Genomic DNA, 21,682 nt, shown 5'->3' on the forward strand with positions numbered 1-21,682 from the left:
TTTGGCCGGAACACGTGTATTTGCTGGTCATGTCAGGGATTATTGTGTAAAGTCGTGTTTTACGAGGGAAAAGGGGCGGAGACTCGACCCCCGCGGCGTTTTGGGAGAGCTTCAGCGTCTCCATAAAGTCGTGTTGGAACCGCGGCCTCATAACTCACCGGAGAGCCTTAAATCACTGAGAGGAAAATAACAGGAGACGCCCTGAGGAGCCGGTCCACAGGTGCAGGGCCTTAACCAGGGCGTCTACTGGGGCCTGAACCGGGGCCTCCACCAGAGCCTCTACTGGGGCCTCTACCAGGGCCTCTACTGGGGCCTTCACCAGGGCCTCTACTGGGGCCTTCACCAGGGCCTCTACTGGGGCCTTCACCAGGGCCTCTACTGGGGCCTGAACCGGGGCCTCCACCAGAGCCTCTACTGGGGCCTCTACTGGGGGCCTCTACTGGGGCCTTCACCAGGGCCTCTACTGGGGCCTGAACCGGGGCCCTTAACCAGGGCCTCTACCGGGGCCTGACCGGGGCCTCTACTGGGGCCTGAACCAGGGCCTCTACTGGGGCCTGACCGGGGCCTCTACTGGGGCCTTAACCAGGGCCTCTACTGGGGCCTGACCGGGGCCTCTACTGGGGCCTCTACTGGGGCCTCCACTGGGGCCTCTACTGGGGCCTCTACTGGGGCCTGACCGGGGCCTCCACCAGGGCCTCTACTGGGGCCTCTACTGGGGCCTCCACTGGGGCCTCTACTGGGGCCTGAACCGGGGCCTCCACCAGGGCCTCCACCAGGGCCTCTACTGGGGCCTGAAACCGGGGCCTCTACTGGGGCCTCACCGGGTCATCACCGGGTCATTACGGGGTCATTATGGGTCATTACCAGGTCATTACCAGGTCATTACGGGTCATTACCAGGTCATTACGGGTCATTACCAGGTCATTACGGGTCATTACCAGGTCATTACCAGGTCATTACGGGTCATTACGGGGGTCATTACGGGGTCATTATGGGTCATTACCAGGTCATTACCAGGTCATTACGGGTCATTACCAGGTCATTACGGGTCATTACCAGGTCATTACCAGGTCATTACGGGTCATTACCAGGTCATTACGGGTCATTACCAGGTCATTACCAGGTCATTACGGGTCATTACGGGGTCATTACGGGGTCATTATGGGGTCATTACCAGGTCATTACCAGGTCATTACGGGTCATTACGGTGTCATTACGGGTCATTACCGGGACATTACGGGTCATTACGGGTCATTACGGGTCATTACCAGGTCATTACCAGGTCATTACGGGTCATTACGGGGTTATTGCGGGTCATTACCGGGACATTACGGGTCATTACGGGGTCATTACGGGGTCATTACGGTGTCATTACGGTGTCATTACCAGGTCATTACGGGTCATTACCAGGTCATTACCAGGTCATTACGGGTCATTACGGGTCATTAAGGGTCATTACGGGTCATTACCAGGTCATTACGGGTCATTACGGGGTCATTACGGGTCATTACGGTGTCATTACGGGTCATTACCGGGACATTACGGGTCATTACGGGTCATTACGGTGTCATTACGGGTCAATACCAGGTCATTACCAGGTCATTACGGGTCATTACCAGGTCATTACGGGTCATTACGGGTCATTACGGGTCATTACGGGGTCATTACGGGTCATTACGGGTCATTACGGGGTCATTACGGGGTCATTACCAGGTCATTACCAGGTCATTACCAGGTCATTACGGGTCATCACCGGGTCATTACCAGGTCATTACGGGTCATTACCAGGTCATTACGGGTCATTACGGGTCATTACGGTGTCATTACGGGTCATTACGGGTCATTATGGGTCATTACGGGGTCATTACGGGTCATTACGGTGTCATTACGGGTCATTACGGGGTCATTACGGTGTCATTACGGGTCAATACCAGGTCATTACCAGGTCATTACGGGTCATTACGGGTCATTACGGGTCATTACCGGGTCATTACGGGTCATTACGGGTCATTACGGGTCATTACGGGGTCATTACGGGTCATTACGGGGTCATTACGGGGTCATTACGGGGTCATTACCAGGTCATTACCAGGTCATTACGGGTCATCACCGGGTCATTACCAGGTCATTACGGGTCATTACGGGTCATTACGGGTCATTACGGGTCATTACGGGTCATTACGGGTCATTACGGGTCATTACGGTGTCATTACGGGTCATTATGGGTCATTACGGGTCATTACGGGTCATTACCAGGTCATTACGGGTCATTACGGGGTCATTACGGGTCATTACGGGTCATTACGGGTCATTACCAGGTCATTACGGGTCATTACGGGTCATTACGGGTCATTACGGGGTCATTACGGGTCATTACGGGGTCATTACGGGGTCATTACGGGGTCATTACCAGGTCATTACCAGGTCATTACGGGTCATTACGGGTCATTACGGGTCATTACCAGGTCATTACCAGGTCTCCACCGGGCCTCTACCGGGGCCTTCACCGGGGCCTCTACTGGGGCCTCTACCGGGGCCTTCACCGGGGCCTCTACTGGGGCCTCTACCAGAGCCTCTACTGGGGCCTCTAATGGGGCCTGAACCGGGGCCTCCACCAGAGCCTCTACTGGGGCCTGAACCGGGGCCTCTACTGGGGCCTGAACCGGGGCCTCTACTGGGGCCTCCACCAGGGCCTCTACTGGGGCCTCTACTGGGGCCTGAACCGGGGCCTCTACTGGGGCCTCACCGGGTCATCACAAGGGTCATCACGGGGTCATTACGGGGTCATTACGGGTCATTACGGATCATCACCGGGTCATCACGGGGTCATTACGGGTCATTACGGGTCATCACGGGGTCATTACGGGTCATTACGGGTCATCACGGGGTCATTACGGGTCATTACGGGTCATTACGGATCATCACCGGGTCATTACGGGTCATTACGGGTCATTACGGGTCAATACGGGTCATTACGGGTCATTACGGGTCATTACGGGTCATTACGGGTCATTACGGGGTCATTACGGGTCATTACGGGTCATTACGGGTCATTACGGATCATCACCGGGTCATTACGGGTCATTACGGATCATCACCGGGTCATTACGGGTCATTACGGGTCATTACGGGTCATCACCGGGTCATTACGGGTCATCACCGGGTCATTACGGGTCATTACGGGTCATTACGGGTCATTACGGGGTCATTGGGGGTCATTACGGGGTCATTACGGGTCATTACGGGTCATCACCGGGTCATTACGGGTCATTACCGGGTCATTACGGGTCATTACGGGGTCATTACGGGTCATTACGGGTCATTACCAGGTCATTACGGGGTCATTATGGGTCATTACGGGTCATTACGGGTCAATACGGGGTCAATATGGGGTCATTACGGGTCATTACGGTGTCATTACGGGTCATTACCAGGTCATTACGGGTAATTACGGGTCATCACCGGTCATTACGGGTCATTACGGGTCATTACGGGTCATCACTGGGTCATTACGGGTCATTACGGGTCATTACCAGGTCATTACCAGGTCATTACGGGTCATTACGGGTCATTACGGGTCATTACGGGTCATTACCGGGTCATTACGGGTCATTACGGGTCATTACCAGGTCATTACCAGGTCATTACGGGTCATTACGGGTCATTACGGGGTCATTACGGGTCATTACGGGTCATTACGGGGTCATTACGGGTCATTACGGGTCATTACGGGGTCATTACGGGTCATTACAGGTCATTACGGGTCATTACGGGTCATTACGGGTCATTACGGGTCATTACCGGGTCATTACCGGGTCATTACGGGTCATTACGGGTAATTACCGGGTCATTACGGGTCAATACGGGTCATTACCGGGTCATTACGGGTCAATACGGGTCATTACCGGGTCATTACGGGTCATTACGGGTCATTACCAGGTCATTACGGGTCATTACGGGTCATTACGGGTCATTACGGGTCATTACCGGGTCATTACGGGTCAATACGGGTCATTACCGGGTCATTACGGGTCATTACGGGTCATTACCAGGTCATTACGGGTCATTACGGGTCATTACGGGTCATTACGGGTCATTACGGGTCATTACGGGTCATTACGGGTCATTACCAGGTCATTACGGGTCATTACGGGGTCATTACGGGTCATTACCAGGTCATTACGGGTCATTACGGGTCATTACGGGTCATTACAGGTCATTACCAGGTCATTACGGGTCATTACGGGTCATTACGGGGTCATTACGGGGCATTACGGGTCATTACGGGTCATTACGGGTCATTACCGGTCATTACGGGTCATTACGGGGTCATTACGGGTCATTACGGGTCATTACCAGGTCATTACGGGTCATTACGGGTCATTACCAGGTCATTACGGGTCATTATGGGTCATTACGGGTCATTACGGGTCATTACGGGGTCATTACGGGTCATTACGGGTCATTACGGGTCATTACGGGTCATTACGGGTCATTACGGGTCATTACGGGGTCATTACGGGTCATTACGGGTCATTACGGGGTCATTACGGGTCATTACGGGTCATTACGGGGTCATTACGGGTCATTACGGGTCATTACGGGTCATTACGGGTCATTACGGGGTCATTACGGGTCATTACGGGTCATTACCAGGTCATTACGGGTCATTACGGGTCATTACGGGTCATTACGGGTCATTACGGGTCATTACGGGTCATTACGGGGTCATTACGGGTCATTACGGGTCATTACGGGTCATTACGGGTCATTACGGGTCATTACCAGGTCATAACGGGTCATTACGGGGCATTACCAGGTCATTACGGGTCATTACGGGTCATTACCAGGTCATTACGGGTCATTACCAGGTCATTACGGGTCATCACCGGTCATTACGGGTCATTACGGGTCATTACCAGGTCATAACGGGTCATTACGGGTCATCACCGGTCATTACGGGTCATTACGGGTCATTACGGGTCATTACGGGTCATTACGGGTCATTACCAGGTCATTACGGGTCATTACGGGTCATTACGGGGTCATTACGGGGTCACTACGGGTCATTACGGGTCATTACCGGGTCATTACGGGTCATTACGGGTCATTACCAGGTCATTACGGGTCATTACGGGTCATTACGGGTCATGACGGGTCATTACGGGTCATTACGGGTCATTACGGGTCATGACGGGTCATGACGGGTCATTACGGGTCATTACGGGTCATTACGGGTCATTACCAGGTCATTACGGGTCATTACGGGTCATTACGGGTCATTACGGGTCATTACGGGTCATTACGGGTCATTACGGGTCATTACCAGGTCATTACGGGTCATTACGGGTCATTACGGGTCATTACGGGTCATTACGGGTCATTACGGGTCATTACCGGGTCATTACGGGGTCATTACGGGTCATTACGGGTCATTACGGGTCATTACGGGTCATTACGGGTCATTACGGGTCATTACGGGTCATTACGGGGTCATTACGGGTCATTACCGGGTCATTACGGGGTCACTACGGGTCATTACGGGTCATTACGGGTCATTACGGGTCATTACGGGTCATTACGGGTCATTACCAGGTCATTACGGGTCATTACGGGTCATTACGGGTCATTACGGGTCATTACGGGTCATTACGGGTCATTACCAGGTCATTACGGGTCATTACGGGTCATAACGGGTCATTACGGGTCATTACGGGGTCATTACGGGTCATTACCGGGTCATTACGGGTCATTACCAGGTCATTACGGGTCATTACGGGTCATTACCAGGTCATTACGGGTCATTACGGGTCATAACGGGTCATTACGGGTCATTACGGGGTCATTACGGGTCATTACCGGGTCATTACGGGTCATTACCAGGTCATTACGGGTCATTACGGGGTCATTACGGGTCATTACCGGGTCATTACGGGGTCACTACGGGTCATTACGGGTCATTACGGGTCATTACGGGTCATTACGGGTCATTACCAGGTCATTACGGGTCATTACGGGTCATTACGGGTCATTACGGGTCATTACGGGGTCATTACCAGGTCATTACGGGTCATTACGGGTCATTACCAGGTCATTACGGGTCATTACGGGTCATAACGGGTCATTACGGGGCATTACCAGGTCATTACGGGTCATTACGGGGTCATTACCAGGTCATTACGGGTCATTACGGGTCATTACGGGTCATTACGGGTCATTACGGGTCATTACCAGGTCATTACGGGTCATTACGGGTCATTACAAGGTCATAACGGGTCATTACGGGGCATTACCAGGTCATTACGGGTCATTACGGGTCATTACCAGGTCATTACGGGTCATTACGGGTCATTACGGGGTCATTACGGGTCATTACCAGGTCATTACGGGTCATTACCAGGTCATTACGGGTCATTACAAGGTCATAACGGGTCATTACCAGGTCATTACGGGTCATTACCAGGTCATTACCAGGTCATTACGGGTCATTACGGGTCATTACCAGGTCATTACGGGTCATTACCAGGTCATTACCAGGTCATTACGGGTCATTACGGGTCATTACAAGGTCATAACGGGTCATTACGGGGCATTACCAGGTCATTACGGGTCATTACGGGTCATTACCAGGTCATTACGGGTAATTACGGGTCATTACGGGGTCATTACGGGTCATTACCAGGTCATTACGGGTCATTACCAGGTCATTACGGGTCATCACCGGTCATTACGGGTCATTACGGGTCATTACCAGGTCATAACGGGTCATTACGGGTCATTACGGGTCATTACGGGTCATTACGGGTCATCACCAGGTCATTACGGGTAATTACGGGTCATTACGGGGTCATTACGGGTCATTACCAGGTCATTACGGGTCATTACCAGGTCATTACGGGTCATCACCGGTCATTACGGGTCATTACGGGTCATTACGGGTCATTACGGGTCATTACGGGTCATTACGGGTCATTACGGGGTCATTACCGGGTCATAACGGGTCATTACGGGTCATTACGGGTCATTACGGGTCATTACGGGTCATGACGGGTCATTACGGGTCATTACGGGTCATCACCGGTCATTACGGGTCATTACGGGTCATTACGGGTCATTACGGGTCATTACCAGGTCATAACGGGTCATTACGGGTCATTACGGGTCATTACGGGTCATTACGGGGCATTACGGGTCATTACGGGTCATTACGGGTCATTACGGGTCATTACGGGTCATGACGGGTCATTACGGGTCATTACGGGTCATTACGGGTCATTACGGGTCATTACGGGTCATTACGGGTCATTACGGGGTCATTACGGGTCATTACGGGTTCATTACGGGTCATTACGGGTCATTACGGGTCATTACGGGTCATTACGGGTCATGACGGGTCATTACGGGTCATTACGGGTCATGACGGGTCATTACCAGGTCATTACGGGTCATTACGGGTCATTACCAGGTCATTACCAGGTCATTACGGGTCATTACGGGTCATTACGGGTCATTACGGGTCATTACGGGTCATTACGGGGTCATTACCTTGATCTTGTAGTGACCGAGCGGCTGCGTGAGATACAAATACCCACAAATGTCAACTTTTTTTCCACATAAAAAGTTGCATAATGTACCTTTAAACTTCAGTATAAAGTCTTCAAGAGACAGAAAACCTTCCCTTTAAAACGATAATGGATCCTGAAGTCTGGAACTCACCGGGCAGCGTGGTCTCGGCCCCGCCCACCGCGGCGCTGTCCCCCCGCGGGTACTGGGCCAGGACCTGGACGTGGTACCGGGTGAGGGGGGTGAGGTGGGGGAGGAGGGCGGTCCGAGAGTCGCCCGGCACCGACATGGACACGTACTGCTCCGCGGCGCCCCCTTCAGGCGCCGGCCCGAACCGCAGCAGGAAGGACTGGACGTCCGGGGGGGCGTCGACCTCCCATGATGCTCGGAGGCTGCGGGACGTGACGTCGGAGAAGGAGAGCGAGTGTGGAGCCGGCAGCTCTGAGGAGGAACCAGGGCAGAAGATAAAACGTCAGGCAAAGAACCAGCTCTGAGGAGGAACCAGGGCAGAAGATACAACGTCAGGCAAAGAACCAGCTCTGAGGAGGAACCAGGGCAGAAGATACAACATCAGGCAAAGAACCAGCTCTGAGGAGGAACCAGGGAGGAAGATACAACATCAGGCAAAGGACCAGCTCTGAGGAGGAACCAGGGCAGAAGATACAACGTCAGACACAGAACCAGCTCTGAGGAGGAACCAGGGCAGAAGATACAACGTCAGGCAAAGAACCAGCTCTGAGGAGGAACCAGGGCAGAAGATACAACGTCAGGCAAAGAACCAGCTCTGAGGAGGAACCAGGAGAGTCTGGGCTGTTTCTTTACTTCAGACGTGAAAGACAACAGTCGACTCTAATGGAGCAGGACTGAGGGGGTTAAAGGTCACTGTAGGTTCGTTCCTGAACAGGTTCAAACAGCTCCAGGTCAGGGGTCACGGGGTCACGGGGTCACATGCAGGAGGGACACGCCCACACACAGACATGACTCTGCTGGAGCCCTCGCCTTCAACAACACTGGAATCCAAACAAGGGCATTTCCATTTCACCTGTACACGTGTTTCCAATGACATCACACATAGCTCCGGCGGCCATTTTGAATACTGAAGTAGAATCACGCAGTACTACAACATGAACTACGCAGTACTACAACATGGAGCAGTATCTCTACTATCATTGCCAGTAAACCTGTGTCTGTGGAGCTACAGGGGGAGTTACTAAAGATCTGCTCCAATCTGAAGACTAAACGAACACATCAAAGAGAAAACAGGAAATCTGTTTACAGTTTATCATGTCAGCAGAGTCTCCGTCTGAGTCAGTTAGCATGATACCTGTTAGCAACTGTCAACCAACTGTCAATGACTTCAACACGATAAACATCTATGACACTGAGGAAACACTACAATAACAGCTCTGACCTCTGACCTCTGTCACATGTCGTATTCAAGGCTAGATGTGGAGTGTTTCAGGGCTTTCTCTTGGAGAGGCCTATCATGTTGAAGCTAAATGCTAACCGGTAGCATGCTAATGTCTTGAGCATCTTAAACACACACTGACTCACTGGTTTCTTCACATAAACGTCTCTGAGGCCGTGTTTTTACTGCTTTCTTCTTGAGCAATGATTACGAATACTAAGGATGCACCGATACCGATACCAGTATCGGGTATCAGGCCGATACCACAGGCTTGTACTCATACTCGTACTCATTCATGAGGTCCCGATACCAGAAACCGATGGAGGAGAGAAGAAGCAACAAACAGGAGAATTGTTTAGTGTAAACACAATATTCCACATAGAGCTGACTTTATTACAGACTGCGCTCTCTAAACCAGAGTCTGAGCTGGATTTAACCAGAGCTTAATGTTGTTAGCGCTGCAGCGTCTGCAGTGTTTACAACATACAGGCTAACGTTGCTAACTCGCTGCAGCGTCTGCAGTGTTTACAACATACAGGCTAACGATGCTAACTCGCTGCAGCGTCTGCAGTGTTTACAACATACAGGCTAACGATGCTAACTCGCTGCAGCGTCTGCAGTGTTTACAACATACAGGCTAACGTTGCTAACTCGCTGCAGTGTTTACAACATACAGGCTAACGATGCTAACTCGCTGCAGTGTTTACAACATACAGGCTAACGATGCTAACTCGCTGCAGTGTTTACAACATACAGGCTAACGATGCTAACTCACTGCAGCGTCTGCAGTGTTTACAACATACAGGCTAACGATGCTAACTCACTGCAGCGTCTGCAGTGTTTACAACATACAGGCTAACGATGCTAACTCGCTGCAGCGTCTGCAGTGTTTACAACATACAGGCTAACGATGCTAACTCGCTGCAGCGTCTGCAGTGTTTACAACATACAGGCTAACGATGCTAACTCACTGCAGCGTCTGCAGTGTTTACAACATACAGGCTAACGATGCTAACTCGCTGCAGCGTCTGCAGTGTTTACAACATACAGGCTAACGATGCTAACTCGCTGCAGCGTCTGCAGTGTTTACAACATACAGGCTAACGATGCTAACTCGCTGCAGCGTCTGCAGTGTTTACAACATACAGGCTAACGATGCTAACTCGCTGCAGCGTCTGCAGTGTTTACAACATACAGGCTAATGATGCTAACTCGCTGCAGCGTCTGCAGTGTTTACAACATACAGGCTAACGATGCTAACTCGCTGCAGCGTCTGCAGTGTTTACAACATACAGGCTAACGATGCTAACTCGCTGCAGCGTCTGCAGTGTTTACAACATACAGGCTAACGATGCTAACTCGCTGCAGCGTCTGCAGTGTTACAACATACAGGCTAACGATGCTAACTCGCTGCAGCGTCTGCAGTGTTTACAACATACAGGCTAATGATGCTAACTCGCTGCAGCGTCTGCAGTGTTTACAACATACAGGCTAACGTTGCTAACTCGCTGCAGCGTCTGCAGTGTTTACAACATACAGGCTAACGATGCTAACTCGCGGCTAACAGTTTTGGCCATTCTGACGCCGTTTTAAGCCCAGGGGTTTATTCATCTGAAAAAAACCCAGCGACTAAAAAGTCCTCAGAAAATCCAGATGAAAGACATACAGCATGTTTATATTGAGGGAAAATGAGCTGCAGCAGAACAATGAAAACACTGTAGCTTCTCGCTAAGTTACTACAAACACACGAGAAAATCTACAGGAGCTGAAGTAAAGACGAAAAGAGACCATTTAAGGAACATCTCAATACTATTGTTAAATAAAAATACATAAATGAATAAAGCTCAGGCATTGGGAGCTTTAGGACATGGGCTTTTCTGTCTGTGATGGACAGAGACATAAAAATAAAAAATTATATTGAATGAAATAAAATAAATAAATAAATGGCATCAGCACAATTATAATATAACTGCTCTTAAATGTGTCGCCCACTTTACTTAAGGAAATGTACATGAGTTAATTAACTAATTACAAACCAATCTGCTGTGAAAAAAGTAAGAATGTTGAAGAAAATGCCTTGTACTCGTATCGGTATTCGGTATCGACGAGTACTTAAATCAAAGTACTCGTACTCGTATCGCTGTTAGAAAAAGTGGTATCGGTGCATCCCTAACAAATACATTAAAACACCACCGTCAATCAGTCGTCTTTCATTTATATCCGAGAGTAGAGATATTGTTACATGTTGTAGTACTGCACAATTCTACTTCGGTATTCAAAATGGCCGCCAGAACAATGCGTGATGTCATTGGTTTACACATGTATAATTCAGGGTCCTCTCAGGTGGTTCCTTGAGGTACCCTGTAGTGTGCGGTACCCTGTGTTGCGGTGTGTGGTCCCCTGTGTTGTGGTCAGTGGTACCCTGTGGTGTGTGGTACTCACGGCGCTGCTGGATCTCCCGCAGCTCCTGCTCGATGCGCAGGCAGATGGACTGGGTCAGTTCTCTGGAAATTCTCTGAAAGGCGTCGAAATCCTCCACGGTGTAAACGTGCGTCTGCGCCGGCTCGTTGGCGATGGCCTCCAGCTCACTGCGCACCTGCAGGACAGAGCGCGTCATTACACCTCAGCGAGGACCCCATCACTACACCTCAGCGGGGACCCCATCACTACACCTCAGCGGGGACTCCATCACTACACCTCAGCGAGGACCCCATCACTACACCTCAGCGGGGACCCCATCATTACACCTCAGCGGGGACCTCCATCACTACACCTCAGCGAGGACCCCATCATTACACCTCAGCGGGGACCTCCATCACTACACCTCAGCGGGGACCCCATCACTACACCTCAGCGAGGACCCCATCACTACACCTCAGCGGGGACTCCATCACTACACCTCAGCGAGGACCCCATCATTACACCTCAGCGGGGACCCCATCACTACACCTCAGCGAGGACCCCATCACTACACCTCAGCGAGGACGCCATCACTACACCTCAGCGGGGACTCCATCACTACACCTCAGCGGGGACTCCATCACTACACCTCAGCATCCCCATCACTACACCTCAGCGAGGACCCCATCACTACACCTCAGCGGGGACTCCATCACTACACCTCAGCGAGGACTCCCATCACTACACCTCAGCGGGGACTCCATCATTACACCTCAGCGGGGACCCCATCATTACACCTCAGCGGGGACTCCATCATTACACCTCAGCGGGGACCCCATCATTACACCTGAGCGGGGACGCCATCACTACACCTCAGCGGGGACCCCATCACTACACCTCAGCGGGGACTCCATCATTACACCTCAGCGGGGACCCCATCATTACACCTCAGCGAGGACCCCATCACTACACCTCAGCAGGGACCCCATCACTACACCTCAGCGAGGACGCCATCACTACACCTCAGCGGGGACCTCCATCACTACACCTCAGCGGGGACCCCATCACTACACCTCAGCGGGGACTCCATCACTACACCTCAGCGAGGACCCCATCACTACACCTCAGCGAGGACCCCATCATTACACCTCAGCGGGGACTCCATCATTACACCTCAGCGGGGACTCCATCACTACACCTCAGCGGGGACTCCATCACTACACCTCAGCGAGGACTCCATCATTACACCTCAGCGGGGACCCCATCACTACACCTCAGCGGGGACCCCCATCACTACACCTCAGCGAGGACCCCATCACTACACCTCAGCGGGGACTCCATCACTACACCTCAGCGGGGACCCCATCATTACACCTCAGCGGGGACCCCCATCACTACACCTCAGCGGGGACCCCATCACTACACCTCAGCAGGGACCTCCATCATTACACCTCAGCGGGGACCTCCATCATTACACCTCAGCGGGGACCCCATCACTACACCTCAGCGGGGACTCCATCATTACACCTCAGCGGGGACCCCATCACTACACCTCAGCGGGGACCCCATCACTACACCTCAGCGGGGACTCCATCACTACACCTCAGCGGGGACCCCATCATTACACCTCAGCGGGGACGCCATCATTACACCTCAGCGGGGACTCCATCATTACACCTCAGCGGGGACTCCATCACTACACCTCAGCGGGGACTCCATCACTACACCTCAGCGGGGACCTCCATCACTACACCTCAGCGGGGACCCCATCACTACACCTCAGCGGGGACCCCATCATTACACCTCAGCGGGGACCCCATCATTACACCTCAGCGGGGACCCCATCACTACACCTCAGCGGGGACCCCATCATTACACCTCAGCGGGGACGCCATCATTACACCTCAGCGGGGACTCCATCATTACACCTCAGCGGGGACTCCATCACTACACCTCAGCGGGGACTCCATCACTACACCTCAGCGGGGACCTCCATCACTACACCTCAGCGGGGACCCCATCACTACACCTCAGCGAGGACCCCATCATTACACCTCAGCGGGGACTCCATCATTACACCTCAGCGGGGACCCCATCACTACACCTCAGCGAGGACCCCATCACTACACCTCAGCGGGGACCCCCATCACAACACCTCAGCGGGGACCCCATCACTACACCTCAGCGGGGACTCCATCACTACACCTCAGCGGGGACCTCATCACTACACCTCAGCGGGGACCCCGTCACTACACCTCAGCGGGGACCTCCATCACTACACCTCAGCAGGGACCTCCATCACTACACCTCAGCGGGGACCCCATCATTACACCTCAGCGAGGACCCCATCACTACACCTCAGCGGGGACCCCCATCACAACACCTCAGCGGGGACCCCATCACTACACCTCAGCGGGGACCCCATCACTACACCTCAGCGGGGACCCCATCATTACACCTCAGCGTGGACTCCATCACTACACCTCAGCGGGGACTCCATCACTACACCTCAGCGGGGACCTCATCACTACACCTCAGCGGGGACGCCATCACTACACCTCAGCGGGGACCCCATCACTACACCTCAGCGAGGACCCCATCACTACACCTCAGCATCCCCATCACTACACCTCAGCGGAGACGCCATCACTACACCTCAGCGAGGACCCCATCATTACACCTCAGCGGGGACTCCATCACTACACCTCAGCATGGACCCACAATCACTACACCTCAGCGGGGACCTCCATCACTACACCTCAGCGGGGACCCACAATCACTACACCTCAGCGGGGACCTCCATCACTACACCTCAGCGGGGACCCCATCACTACACCTCAGCGGGGACCCCATCACTACACCTCAGCATGGACCCACAATCACTACACCTCAGCGGGGACCCCATCACTACACCTCAGCGGGGACCTCCATCACTACACCTCAGCATGGACCCACAATCACTACACCTCAGCGGGGACCCCATCACTACACCTCAGCGAGGACCTCCATCACTACACCTCAGCGGGGACCTCCATCACTACACCTCAGCGGGGACCCCATCACTACACCTCAGCGGGGACTCCATCATTACACCTCAGCGGGGACCCCATCACTACACCTCAGCGGGGACCCCATCACTACACCTCAGCGGGGACCCCATCACTACACCTCAGCGGGGACCTCCATCACTACACCTCAGCGGGGACCCCATCACTACACCTCAGCGGGGACCTCCATCACTACACCTCAGCGGGGACTCCATCACTACACCTCAGCATCCCCATCACTACACCTCAGCGGGGACCCCATCACTACACCTCAGCGGGGACCTCCATCACTACACCTCAGCGGGGACCCCATCACTACACCTCAGCAGGGACCCCATCACTACACCTCAGCGGGGACCCCATCACTACACCTCAGCGGGGACCCCATCATTACACCTCAGCGGGGACCCCATCACTACACCTCAGCGGGGACCCCATCACTACACCTCAGCGGGGACCCCATCACTACACCTCAGCGGGGACGCCATCACTACACCTCAGCGGGGACCCCCATCACTACACCTCAGCGAGGACCCCATCACTACACCTCAGCAGGGACCCCATCACTACACCTCAGCGAGGACTCCATCATTACACCTCAGCGGGGACTCCATCACTACACCTCAGCGGGGACCCCATCATTACACCTCAGCGGGGACCCCATCACTACACCTCAGCGGGGACCCCATCACTACACCTCAGCGGGGACCCCATTACTACACCTCAGCGAGGACCTCCATCATTACACCTCAGCGGGGACCCCATCATTACACCTCAGCGGGGACCCCCATCATTACACCTCAGCAAGGACCCCATCATTACACCTCAGCGGGGACCCCATCACTACACCTCAGCGGGGACCCCATCACTACACCTCAGCGGGGACGCCATCATTACACCTCAGCGGGGACCCCATCATTACACCTCAGCGGGGACCCCCATCATTACACCTCAGCGGGGACCCCCATCATTACACCTCAGCGGGGACCCCCATCACTACACCTCAGCGGGGACCCCATCACTACACCTCAGCGAGGACCCCCATCACTACACCTCAGCGGGGACCCCATCATTACACCTCAGCAAGGACCCCATCACTACACCTCAGCGGGGACCCCATCACTACACCTCAGCGAGGACCCCATCATTACACCTCAGCGGGGACTTCCATCATTACACCTCAGCGGGGACCCCCATCATTACACCTCAGCGGGGACCCCCATCACTACACCTCAGCGGGGACCCCATCACTACACCTCAGCGGGGACGCCATCACTACACCTCAGCGGGGACCCACCATCACTACACCTCAGCGGGGACCCCATCACTACACCTCAGCGGGGACCCCCATCACTACACCTCAGCGGGGACCCCATCACTACACCTCAGCGGGGACCCCATCATTACACCTCAGCGGGGACCCCATCACTACACCTCAGCGGGGACCCCCATCACTACACCTCAGCGGGGACCCACCATCACTACACCTCAGCGGGGACCCCATCACTACACCTCAGCGGGGACCCCATCACTACACCTCAGCGGGGACCCCATCACTAAACCTCAGCGGGGACCCCATCACTACACCTCAGCGGGGACCCACCATCACTACACCTCAGCGGGGACCCCATCACTACACCTCAGCGGGGACCCCATCACTACACCTCAGCGGGGACCCCATCAGTACACCTCAGCGGGGACCCCATCACTACACCTCAGCGGGGACTCCATCATTACACCTCAGCGGGGACCCCATCACTACACCTCAGCGGGGACCCCATCATTACACCTCAGCGGGGACCCCATCATTACACCTCAGCGGGGACCCCATCACTACACCTCAGCGGGGACCCCATCATTACACCTCAGCGGGGACCCCATCACTACACCTCAGCGGGGACCCCATCATTACACCTCAGCGGGGACCCCATCATTACACCTCAGCGGGGACTCCATCATTACACCTCAGCGGGGACTCCATCAATACACCTCAGCGAGGACCCCATCACTACACCTCAGCGAGGACTCCATCACTACACCTCAGCGGGGACTCCATCATTACACCTCAGCGAGGACCCCATCATTACACCTTAGCGAGGACCCCATCATTACACCTCAGCGGGGACCCCATCACTACACCTTAGCGAGGACCCCATCATTACACCTCAGCGGGGACCCCATCACTACACCTCAGTGGGGACCCCATCACTACACCTCAGCGGGGACCCCATCACTACACCTCAGCGGGGACTCCATCATTACACCTCAGCGGGGACTCCATCACTACACCTCAGCGGGGACTCCATCATTACACCTCAGCGGGGACTCCATCACTACACCTCAGCGAGGACCCCATCACTACACCTCAGCGGGGACCCCATCACTACACCTCAGCGAGGACCCCATCATTACACCTCAGCGGGGACCCCATCACTACACCTCAGCGAGGACCCCATCATTACACCTCAGCGGGACATTCTACACATGACATCAATAAATAACAATAAATAAAGTTCTGCACATGAAGCTCAACTAAACACTGGATCATCTGAGTCTATTATTATCTGGATCCTCGAGGCAGGAGGTTCAGGAGGTTCAGGAGGTTCAGGAGGTTCAGGAGGTTCAGGAGGTTCAGGTGCAGCTCTGAGCCGTCTGCCCCGGTGGCTCCTCCTCGTCCTCTGATCGCGCCGTCAGTCGTTTATAACATTCCTTCGTCCTCTGGGTTCAGACGCGTCAGTTCTTCTCTGGAAAAACACTTCGGTCTCGGTGACGTCAGTGTCAGACGCTCAGAGCGGAGCGCGGCGTCCGGGTCATGTGACTCTGGCGAAGCCCCTCAGGCTGCAGTGTTCAGAGCTCCGTTATTTAGAAAAGAGCGGAGATAAACTGAGTGAAAGGATAAAAATAGGATGATGGAGGTCATGAGGTCAGACCGACTTCCTGCCTCGGTTTCCTGTTTAGGTCAGACCGGAGCATCAACAAAATCATGAGTCATCATCATCGTCATCGTCGCTGATGGTTTTCACTGCTCGTCTCCATGGTTACGCAACACTCCATCCAGAAAAACTAAATATTTGATCCTGAAGCTTCATAAAGGAAACAGTCAAATACTCACTACTGCCACCTCAGGTCTTAGGAGTAACTGATTTTATAGATACAGACGCATCTCGTCATAGAAGGGGGCGTGGCCTCGCCGAGGGGGAAAATAGAATCTTTCGGGAAACACAATTTTTCACTCTTTTTAGCCATTTCCTGGTGGAATATAAACTTATTTATCACATACAAATAAAGTCAAGTGTAAATCGGGCCCATATGGATGTTTTCTCACAGCAGATTGTTCTGTAGAAGTGAAAAAACGGCAGTTCTAGATAGCGCTAGCTAACCGTTAGCATTAGCCCGATGCTAGCATGTAGAATTATGTTAGCATTCTTCGTTATTTATGTATTTATGGGCTGTTGAACCACTTTGCTCCTCTCCATCTCTTTGTATCTTTATTTAATAGAAACTATATTCATAATTCAGCGTTTGTTCAAGTAGTTTTTGAATAATTAGAGAAAGTTTACATTTTTTCAAAATTGTTTTCCCCCTTAACTGTTTTCAAACATGACCATATATGGGCGATTCCAGAGATGCCGTCTGTATCTGTACTCACTACTGCCACCTCAGGTCTCAGGCGTAACTGCAGCCTCCATATTCCGCTCACACGGCTGGAACATGCTTAGCTTTAACATGTCTAAACTCCGCATAGTCCCTTTAAATCCAAAGTGAATGAATGTGACCTCTGACCTCTTCCTCAGTGAAACATAAACATGGCGCTCGGGCCTCACCGCGTCCTTGACTCCCACGGCGAACACCTCCACGCCGCTGGAGCGCAGCTTGTGGGCGGAGTCGACGAAGGCGTCCGAGCTCTTGCCGTCGGTGATGAGGATGGTGACGGTGGGCACGTGCGCTCTGGCGCCCCTGCTGGCCTGGAGCACGCGCTCGCGCACGTACGTCAGCGCGCGGCCCGTGTTCGTGGAGCCGCCGCGGTACGGGAACGAGCGGACCGCCTTCAGGACCGCCTCCAGGTCCTGGGGTCAGAGGTCAGAGGGACAGGGGGGTTAATGACACAGAACCACAGAAATACTGGAAATAAAACGGTCCCGTGAGCCTCCCAATCTGTGCAACAGTGTGGAAACTCCTGACCGTACCTGGTGTGAGAGGTTGAACCCGTGACCGTACCTGGTGCGTGTGTGTGGAGGTTGAACTCGTGACCGTACCTGGTGCGTGTGCAGGTAGAACTCGGGGTGGGGGTCTCGGCTGTACTGCACGAGGCTGATCTGGACTTTGTCGGGGCCGATGTCGAAGGATTTGACCAGGACTTCCAGGAAAGCACGGACTTTGGCGAAGTTTGCCAAACCGATGCTGTAGGAGCCGTCCACCAGGAGGACCACGTCCGCCGCCACGCCCACGCCCAGAGAGCACTCTGTGGAGAGGCACAGGTTCAACTCCAGGGAGTCACAGGTAGGGAGGCACCGATACCACTTTTTCTAACACCGATACGAGTACGAGTACTTGGATTTAAGTACTCGCCGATACCAAATATGAGTACAAACACGTGTTTACTTTTTTCACAGCAGATTGGTTCGTAATTAGTTAATTTACTCATGTACATTTCCTTAAGTAGGCGACACATTTAAGAGCAGTTATATTAGAATTGTGCTGATGTCATTTATTTATTTTCATTCAATATAATTATTTATTTTTATGTCTCTGTCCATCATAGACAGAAAAGCCCATGTCCTAAAGCTCCCAATGCTTTTGCTTTATTCATTTATGTGTTTTTATTTAACAATAGTATTGAGATGTTTCTTAAATGGTCTCTTTTCGTCTTGACTTCAGCTCCTGTAGATTTTCTCGTGTGTTTGTAGTAACTTAGCGAGTAGCTACAGCGTTTTCATTGTTCTGCTGCAGCTCATTTTCCCTCAATATAAACATGCTGTATGTCTTTAATCTGGATTTTCTGAGGACTTTACACTAAACAATTCTACAGTTTGTTGCATAGCTGCGCTGGCCGCACATCAAATGGTATCGGTTTCTGGTATCAGGACCTCATGAATGAGTACAAGCATGTGGTATCGGCCCGATCCCCGATACTGGTATCGGTGCATCCCTAGTCACAGGTTTAACTCCAGAGAGTGTCTGGAAAAGCGCTATATGAAACTAATGCATTATTATTATTGACCCGTCATCAGAGCCACTGGGGCCTGCAGGAGCAGTGACCAGTGTGGGCCGGCGCTTAGGACCCCATCTCCAGAAGTGGAGCCAGGCTGATGGTCAGATTCACCTGGCTGGAGGATTCACCTGTTGTACATGTTTTTCATGGTAGAGAAAACCAGGTACCTGGAGGAAACTGAACTGAAATATATATATATGTTTTTTTTTTTTCACGTTTTTTACTTGTTAATTGCACTTTATAATGCTTGTTTGTTTGTACAGCACTTTGGGCAGATGTAGCTGTTTTTGAATGTGCTTTATCGATAAAGTTGACGTTGACAGAGACGCTGTCCAGAGAAAGAGTAAAACTGTAACAGATTTCAGTCAGTGACCTCCAGTCCTCACATGTCAGTCCTCAGTTCTTACCCAGAGACACGGCGAGCGCGGTGGTGGTGGCGCTGGTCGTGATGCGTTCGCTGGCCCTCAGGTCTCTCAGCGCGCTCAGGTGGACGCCGTACCGCGTGTCGGGGCTGAGGCCGCTCACGGTGGCGTTGACGGCGCTCGCCGGGACGTACAGCTCCTGCCTGGCCCCGCCCACCGTGAGCGGCTCCAGCTGCAGCCTGTACCCGCTCACGGCCGCCTGAGGGGGGCGCCAACGCACGCGCAGAGACTTCGAGGACACCTCCAACACCTCCAGGTCTGCAGGGGGCGCCACCTCTGCGGGAGAGACAGGAGAGAGCGCAGAACTTATGACGAGCTGGACCCTGGACCCTGAAGGGTTATTCATTCTTTTTTCCAGAAAGTTTGAAAAGCCGTTCTAGATTCAATGTTTATTTAACAGTTGCCTCTATTTGTTTCTTGACAGTAGAACAACATTTGTGCAGAGTTACACTTAACCTCTTAACTCCCGCCTGAACCTTTTTCCCCATGTCATCAGATTTTTTTTTCCATCATTTTTTGTTGGGTATTCAACTCATTTTTGTGACTTTTTTGTCATTTTTTCTCACATTTTTTTTGGTCACATTTTTGTCATTTTTTGTCATTTTTTGTCAATTTCTTGTGACATTTTTGTGACATTTGTGCCACTTTTTCATCAATTTTTCATCACTTTTTTCTCACATTTCCATCATTGTTTTCGTCTAATTTTTGTTGCTTTTTCACAGCTCTTTCCCAGAAGCTTTTATATTGGGGTAAAGCCAAACTGGAGAGAATGTGCTCGGTTCAGGCGGGAGTTAAGGGGTTAAAGTAAGACGCTCACAGACACGTTCCTCCTGAACTCCCGTACCTTCTCCTCGTTGGCCCAGCGCCTCGACCTGCCGCTCCACTCCCCCACAGACGCTCTGGATCAGGCTCCTCTGGACGCCGCGGAGGTTTTCAAACGCCGCCGCCCTGAACACATGGGTCTGATGAGGCTCCGAGGCCACGAGCTCCAGCTGGGCTTCGTCTGCACCGAGGACTCCTGACGGACAAGAACCAGGGATTAGACCGAACACAGACAGACGAGGACCAGGGACTAAACCGAACACTGACAGACGAGGACCAGGGACTAGACCGACCACAGACAGACGAGGACCAGGGATTAGACCGACCACAGACAGACGAGGACCAGGGATTAGACCGACCACAGACAGACGAGGACCAGGGATTAGACCGACCACAGACAGACGAGGACCAGGGACTAAACCGACCACAGACAGACGAGGACCAGGGATTAGAACAAGCAGAGACAGACGAGGACCAGGGATTAGACCCAGCACTGACAGACGAGGACCAGGGATTAGACCGACAACAGACAGACGAGGACCAGGGATTAGACCGAACACAGACGGACGAGGACCAGGGATTAGACCGACCACAGACAGACGAGGACCAGGGACTAAACCGACCACAGACAGACGAGGACCAGGGATTAGACCGACCACAGACAGACGAGGACCAGGGATTAGACCGACCACAGACGGACGAGGACCAGGGATTAGACCGACCACAGACAGACGAGGACCAGGGATTAGACCGACCACAGACAGACGAGGACCAGGGATTAGACCGACCACAGACAGACGAGGACCAG

At 52.9% G+C, this 21,682-nt stretch overlaps 1 protein-coding gene across 1 annotated transcript in view; it reads right to left on the minus strand.

Moving 5' to 3' along the window:
* The window catches only part of col12a1b (collagen, type XII, alpha 1b), a 133,725-nt gene that overhangs the window by 79,638 nt on the left and 32,405 nt on the right, over positions 1-21,682 (minus strand). The window contains exons 8-16 of the mRNA XM_079572074.1: positions 20,897-21,070; positions 20,038-20,328; positions 18,675-18,880; positions 18,243-18,485; positions 11,414-11,567; positions 7,717-8,004; positions 2,496-2,731; positions 678-791; positions 248-436 (exon numbers count right to left, since the gene is read on the minus strand). Of these exons, the coding sequence (XP_079428200.1) occupies positions 248-436; positions 678-791; positions 2,496-2,731; positions 7,717-8,004; positions 11,414-11,567; positions 18,243-18,485; positions 18,675-18,880; positions 20,038-20,328; positions 20,897-21,070 (1,895 nt within the window). The remainder of the gene's footprint in view (positions 1-247; positions 437-677; positions 792-2,495; positions 2,732-7,716; positions 8,005-11,413; positions 11,568-18,242; positions 18,486-18,674; positions 18,881-20,037; positions 20,329-20,896; positions 21,071-21,682) is intronic.

This window comes from Gobius niger, assembly GCF_951799975.1.
Source record: "Gobius niger genome assembly, chromosome: 15".
In the NCBI taxonomy this organism is placed as follows: domain Eukaryota; kingdom Metazoa; phylum Chordata; class Actinopteri; order Gobiiformes; family Gobiidae; genus Gobius; species Gobius niger.